The sequence below is a fragment of the Crocodylus porosus genome, unplaced genomic scaffold (assembly GCF_001723895.1).
Source record: "Crocodylus porosus isolate Cpor-Errol unplaced genomic scaffold, CroPor_comp1, whole genome shotgun sequence".
NCBI classification, from domain to species: domain Eukaryota; kingdom Metazoa; phylum Chordata; order Crocodylia; family Crocodylidae; genus Crocodylus; species Crocodylus porosus.
In genome coordinates, this window is record NW_017728920.1 from 16882937 (window position 1) to 16890456 (window position 7520).

General features: G+C 40.0%; 1 protein-coding gene across 4 annotated transcripts in view; it reads right to left on the bottom strand.

Annotated features, from left to right (window-relative positions):
• ANK3 (ankyrin 3) overlaps positions 1 to 7520 on the bottom strand; it is a 380097-nt gene that overhangs the window by 244114 nt on the left and 128463 nt on the right. For all 4 annotated transcript variants that reach the window (XM_019538622.1, XM_019538625.1, XM_019538623.1 and 1 more), the window contains exon 5: positions 6168 to 6266. In XM_019538622.1, the coding sequence (XP_019394167.1) occupies positions 6168 to 6266 (99 nt within the window). The remainder of the gene's footprint in view (positions 1 to 6167; positions 6267 to 7520) is intronic.

Below are 7520 nucleotides of genomic sequence, written 5' to 3' on the forward strand. Positions count from 1 at the left end.
CAATTTTGGGGGGCTCCCTGCAAGGTATAGTTTTGGGGCTCCTTGATGCAAAGAAGCCTGTGGTGTTGGTGGTGGGAGGGTGGGGGTGGCAAGTGGCTGCACATGAAGCAGGGGATGATAAAAAGCTTTGGCTCTGCCAAGTTTAAGATGATGACAGGAGTTGGGACTGCATAAGGAGATGTCAGTAAGGCAGGCCTCGGCATTGCAGCGGCTGCACATGAAGCAGGGGGTGGGTGGTGGCGCCTGCATGTAGAGCAGCTGCAGTGCAGGATGATGGGTGGTGGTACTGGCAGTGGCCATGTATGAGCTTTCCCCCCCACCCATGCCCACATTTGACTGGCCAGAAATTATGGTTAGTAGAATGTTCTCATTACTCAAATGCCGGATAACAGGGATTTTACTGTTTATTACAAACAAACTTTCTTAAGTGGAGACTATGATCTTTATACCAACACTCCCTAAGCTGTTGGGAGTTCAGAGTCTCCTCCTCAGGAAAATTTTTCAAAAACAAAACAAAATCTTAAAGAAAAAGCCAGGCTTTTGGGGTGATAACTTCTTTGGGACTCTTTAGTTGGGAGAAATGTTAGACAAGATTTTGGGCACAATGGGCCCTTCAGATCAACTTTTTTCAGCAACCTGAAGAAAAGCTCCTGAGGAAAGGCCCAAAAGCTCATCTAACAACTCTCTAAACTATGCAGCTGGTCCAAAAATAGATATCACAAAAACAAGCAAGAACAAAAAACTTCTCACATATTTCTTGGATCAGTAACAACACTCCAACCCTACTAAAAAACCTTACACTCCCAACAAGATTTAGCGAACAGATTTAAGTTCTGTCCATTTATCTACCAACTGATGGGCTATTTAGACTCAGTAATAAGTCCATCACAAGGATATTCAGACCCAAACAGTCTGGCTCACACTATGCTTTTTCTTATGTATGGCAAATATTACCATGTGGAACAGGAGCTATAAACACCTTCCGGTGTGAGACCTTCCAAAATTTTTTGTTAGCTCAAGCCTTAGATGAATTCTAATGCACCCAACTGCTTTTCTAAGGCAGCACTGCAGCAGGAGGTTTATCTGAGGAGACCCTCATCAAATTAATTGCTGAGCAAGTCACATTCAGTTGACTAATTATATTGTTTAGGTCATAATGCAATCTGTAATGCTATTACAGATTCCATAGGGAGCAATCCAGATACAAAAAAGCAAATTCTACCTTTGTATGAATATATTTCATTACAAGCATTTGTGTTTTACATATTCCCTTTTTTCCCTATAAACACAGTGCCCAGAAGGATATCTACATGTGGTTACAGGTACCTTTGCCTGAGGTGTTTAATGTCTATGACTAGCTATTATGACTTGGAGTGTGAAAAAAATCATAGCCCACCTTCATAGTTACACTGGCAAACCACTGAATGAGAACAAAAAAGCATGTCAACAGTTTAAGGAGGTTGTATAACTATGCCAGCTGAAAGGTTTCTTCCGTTGGCACACACTAAGTCTCCACTAGGGGGCTCTATTGATGCAGCTATAGCAGCAGAGTCTCAACTACTGCTGAAAAGCCTTCAGAATGACACATGACAAAATTAAGAAAAATCTAGCTCTTTTTTTTAAAGTTGGCCTTGTGAGCACACAGCTGAGTCACCTGTAAAAAGTGGTTGTCGTAGCAACAGAAACCACTCTGATCAGTTGCTTAGAGTTCCTTTTATTTTTAGTGACTTTTAAATGCTAATGAGGGGGGAGGAATTGTTGAGGGGGTGAGCAAAAAACGGCTGCTAGGAAAGTAGTTTCTTTGGTGGGGGGCAGGGGGAGTGGAAGGGAAGGGAATGGAGAAATTTGAACTCTTTACTTATGCATAAAAATAACCATTACATCTTCTCATAGCCTCCATTTTTGATGATCAAAATGCAGTGGTCTATCCATACCATATATAAAGCAATTACTGAAACAAAGATCATTAAACTTCAGCCCTTGCAAGTAAGTATCACTATGTCAACAGTTCTTTAACTAGTATTTGTACTTAAAAACCAACACCAACACTTTGAAGAAAAATATTGACTCAAAATTTTTCTAAGATCAGGACAAAAACTGTCCAAGGGTTTTATTATTAATGACTATATAATTACAGGACACTAATTTACTAGCAAAGAATTTAGCAGAGTGACAACGGACAACAGACATATATTAAAGTTATTAAAAAATAAATATCCCCCTCACAACTGTGGCCACATTAATCTCTTATATAATTCTATTAAACTTCAAAGGAGCTTTCCAGGGTGAAATCAAATCATGCTGTATAATCAAAGAGAAGTGGGGAAAATGTTAAACTCTCTTCCCACACAAAGGTTAAAGAAATCAAACAGATACATGAGAATAAGAAAGGAATACATATGTATAACTTTAGATATATACTTTTTCAGAAAGCTATACAGTCATAAGTAACAGCATATTTTATAGTTATGATCTATTTTTTTGTGTCTAATAATGACAATTTTTGTGAAAAGCTTATTAATAATTAAACAGTGGTAAAGCTATTGAAAACTATTTTTTCAATGTATTTGTAGAAGTTACCATTTCTTATTTGGTGTCTGGGGGCTTTAGTAATCTTTAAATAGAGTAGTAGTTAACTGAAATGGGCCCTGGATTATAAAGTAATTACCACCAAGTTCTGAAACACAATTTCAGTCTATCAGCAATTAATAATTTTGTGTTACGTGCTGACTTCAGAAAAAACACAGTGAAAAGTTTCACAGGCAAAAGTATATACATTAGTACACTGTTGCAAAAAGCTAACTTGGCAAAGAAAGTAATGATTATTTTTAACCTTATTGTAATATATATATATAGAGAGGGAATTTTTAAAATAAAAATTATTGCTTCCTAAAGAAAATTGATCTAAATAGGAGTAGCCAAATACAATGTAGCATTTTAGAGAGAACATGCGCTTGGCACTTTCTTAGTTCATCCTGCATTTGAGGTACTGTATTTACTCAAATAAAAGATTGCCCCCACATAATTAGATTCTATATTTGTAAAATTTATAAATTTGTTATAATTTTCCAGGCACAGAATCTAATTATTGGAAGTTTGCCTTAATCTGTCCCCTTCCTTTTGCTACAGCAGGGAAAATAGATCTGGGGGGTCAGGTAGCCCTCTCACCCCCCTAACTTCTTCCCCTCATTATCCCTTTCCTCCTTGCTTACTGTCAGACCCAGATCTCCCTGAGCACATGGCAGTGAGAAGCAAATTTGAAAACACTGACTTTATATTATAGGTACCCACAGACCTAGTTAATCCAGAATGATGCATTTCACATTTTTTGAAACTGCTACAAGTTTTATCACAGGTACTCCATGAAACACACTTCTAAACAACACTTTTGTGCCTACTTATGTAGTATTACAAACTTTTAAAAAAATTTACAAAGCATCATACAAAACCATAATACACATAAAACTCAAAACATCATTGATCTCAATGTACACTAACACACCATAAACTGACACAATCATCTATTTGGAATTCATGCCCATCATAACACAAGTTAAACAACTCCCTCTGACTTGGGTTTACACAATACAACTTCCAGTTTCAACTCTTACTTAACCCATAACCCAGTACATCCCGACATTCCCATCCATCATAAACTGCCATACTCAATATATCCCTTTTACCAGCACTCAACAACCTCTGGTTTCCATAATAATCTTTTCTTAACACACCGTTCAGTGTCCTTACTACCACCTCCCCGCCTCAATCCCTCCTCCTCTTATATTCTTCCTTCACCCAATACCGGCTGGGATGTAGCATTACAAACTATGCATGATATTGGTACAAAGCCAAAAGGCTCAGGATTTACCATAGAATTCACTGGGCTGAGTCCCAGTGGAGACAACAGCATTTCAAGCCATGGTGCCTCCACAGCTCAGCACAGCTCAGTATGCATATGTACTCCAGATATCCTCCACAAAGGATCCATGCACTACTTAGTAGGGCTGAGAAGCTTCAGTCCACAATTCAGTGGAGATTTGTCCTGATTCAGTGGCCGAATCTCCAAATCCAAATCAAATCAGGAGACCCTTTAATCTTTCCGAATAGAATTGGAACCCTCTGAATCAATGCGGAGAGATTTGTAAGATCCGGTGATTCCGATATAGAGACAGATTTAAATGTTTTTTTCTACATACCTCAAGGTACCAGGTGGCTCATGAATGCTGTGATGCTGGGGCGGATGGAGCATCCCACAGGAGCACAGGGGGCTCCCCAGTGCACTCAGCAGCACACCTGGAAGTGGACCAGAACTACTTTCAGTCCAGTTCCGGGTCCACTAGGGAGCATGTCAGGGGCGCCCCCCATGCCTCCCTGGCTCGGTGATGGGTGCCTCCTGGATCTGGGGGTGCACCCAGGGTCCCCCCATGGCTGATTGCTCAGCCAGAGAGGTGTGGGGGCCCCCCAGTGTGCTTGGCAGCAGACCCAGAAGTGCACCAGAAGTACTTCCAGTCCACTTCCGGGTTTGCTGCCAAACATGTGGGCCCCCCCCATGCTCCTGTGGGACGCTCTATCTGCCCCACCACTGCAGCATTCATGAGCTGTGCCTGATAACTTGAAGTATGTAGAAAAAAAAAATTTTAAACTGTGTCTATGGCCAAATCACTGATTCTCCAAATCATCACTGAATCTTCAGAATTGGATTCAATCAAATTGAATCGGGGACAGTGATCCAAATCAACAAATCAAATCATTGTCGCCAATTCAGGCCATATCCGAATCAAACATGGCCTGTTTTGCACACCCCTACTAATTAGCCCCCTAATTAAGTCTGGAACCAGGAGTTTTTGCCAAGAGTCCTGGGATGCTCCAGAAATTTATATCTACATTTTCATCTTAGTTGGTCTAATAAAAGGTGTCATCTCTGAACCAAGAGTTCCAGAGTTTCACATTTCTTTTTGTCTCAGACGAACATGACTACCAAATACATCCCTATAAATTTTGAAGTATCCCAGGACTCACAGGGCAACCTGGCCTGACTCTGCTTCATGTTGGGTGAGGCCAAGCTAATCATATGAGACAGCCTAAGAGATGGGCTGACAGAGGGATTCTGGGTGAACTGTTTGAGGGCCTATTTGTTGACGTTTGTCAGACATTTAAGGCTAGTAAAGACACAGGACTCATTGGAAACAGGAAAGAAAGGTGCATCTCAGCTTTGGGAGTGAAAAGGAAGTAAAAAAGTATGCAATGTAGTGGCTCATAATGACTTGAAAAAGAGTCAGTGCTGAGAGGGCTGAGTGCAATGGGCACTACCATATATCTTATTCAAATGGGCTCCACTAACATATCTTTGTGGTAAGTTCACATCAGCATATGCCCAGTATGGAACCACGTTTTATAGTCATGCTCAGTGTTGTTGTATTTAATCAACTTCATAGTTGGTTTCCATTACCGAGCACATGCTGCTTTTGGCAGCAGTTTAATGACAGACAATGTGTTTAATGAGATTTCCTTGTATGCTAATGTAAGATGAGGAGTTTTTTCCTCCATACTGACTGGGGGCAAAAACCTTGTCATATATTTCAGTAAATATGGTACTTGAAAAACATGCAGATTGAAATAAGCAGATTTTAATGCAGTATATTTAAAAATCTTAATATCTCTGTGTTGTTGCTTTCACTACCACTCTGAATATTTTGCACTTCCTCTTTCCTTTCAGGAATTCATTGTTGAGCTAGCATTGTCAGCTGTATCTTAAAGATAGGGAAAATGAGGCACATAGGAGGTAGGAACTTGTAAGAGAAATGGAGAACTATGGTTTCCTATGTTAGTTCTATTCAGAGAATCAAACAGCCTACCAGTTATAATCTCTAGTTTATAACCTCTAGATGCATTGAGTTCTAAACCTCTGTTTATTAAAAAACAGAACTATAGTGTGATTTTATTATTTAATACAATATATCTTTTTTAAGATTAAGAACTATTAATTTTATTTATGATTAAAATTGTTGGAATGTCATTTGCTCCAGATTGCTTCATTGGGTTGTAATTTTCCATGTAGAGGACTGATTTTGTAAAAGCTGCTGAGCATAACCTTTCCAGAAATTTTACTATGTGCAGGAGACGAACCTGAAACAAAGGAACACAGGAAGCAAAACCTGAACTTTTACCTCTGTAGCAAGACTCTGACTTGCACCATTGTCAAGAAGAAACTTAACAACTTCAAGGTGATTTTCTTGGGCAGCCATATACAATGGAGTGAATCCATTCTGAAAGAGGAAAATATATGTATAAATAATTTCTGTAATCTTTTACAAGCAATGCTTTTTATTGCACATTAGCAACAGTTCTTTCTTCTGTCCCCAACCATCAATTACTTTTTGTCTCATTGAACAGCTGAAATGGTATGGAAAGTGCTAGCTGCCTTTTCATGGGCATTGGGAGATCTCAGGATTAATTATGAGTGCTTTACAACCAAGGTTTCTTCAGCATTTCTCAACAAAAAAATATTTCCCAGATTATATTTGACTGAATCACTTTAGTCAATGATATGCCAGTTGCAAGTGATTAGAGTTTAAACTAATTCATGAATAATTTTCAGGTGAGTCAGTTTCTAGTCTCTTATAATCAACATTTTGTCATTGGTCCAACAATAAAGAGCACGATCTCTCAAATAAAACATGCAAATTGGATTTATATTGTACAAATGAACAGAGGATTAGCAATAAATTCAGCAATACTTCCTTCCTTCCTGTAATCTAGTATTATGTAGATATATTCTTTCAATCTGGCACTAACGTCCTTCCTAATGACCCCGATAGATTTTGTATATTCCATAATCTTTCATGTTATACAGATTAATAAGTGGAATGATTGAGCTTGCAATGAATTACTGGGACTGAATCATAGAATCATAGAAGTAGTGTTGGAAGGGACCTTGTAGATCTTCAGTTCTGGCCCCCGCCTGGGCAGGAGAAAAACTGAGCTCAAATGACTCCAGCCAGGTAGGCATCAAGCCTCTTCTTAAAGGCCCCCAGGGTAGAAGCCAGCCTTCCCTTGGAAGTTGGTTCCAGATCCTAGCCGCCCTACCTGTGAAGTAGTTCTTACAGATGTCTAATCTAAACCTACTCTCCAAAAATTTATGGCCGTTATTCCTTGTTATGCCAGGGGCGCTAGGGGAAATAAGGTCTCTCACAAACCCTTCTGGTCCCCCCTAGTGAGTTTATAGACGGTCACCAGGTCCCTCCTCAGCCTTCTCTTGTGAAGGTTGAACAGGTTCAGGTCCCGCAGTCTCTCATTGTAGGGCTTGCCCTGTTGTCCCCGGATCATGCGGGTGGCCCTCCTCTGGACCCTCTCAATGTTGTCCACGTCCCTCCTGAAATGGGGCACACAGAACTGGACACAGTACTCAAGCTGTGGCCTGACCAGTGTCACGTAGAGGGGGAGGATCACCTCCTTGGCCCTACTTGAGATGCACCTGTGGATGCATGACAAGGTCCGGTTAGCCCTGCCAACTGTGACCT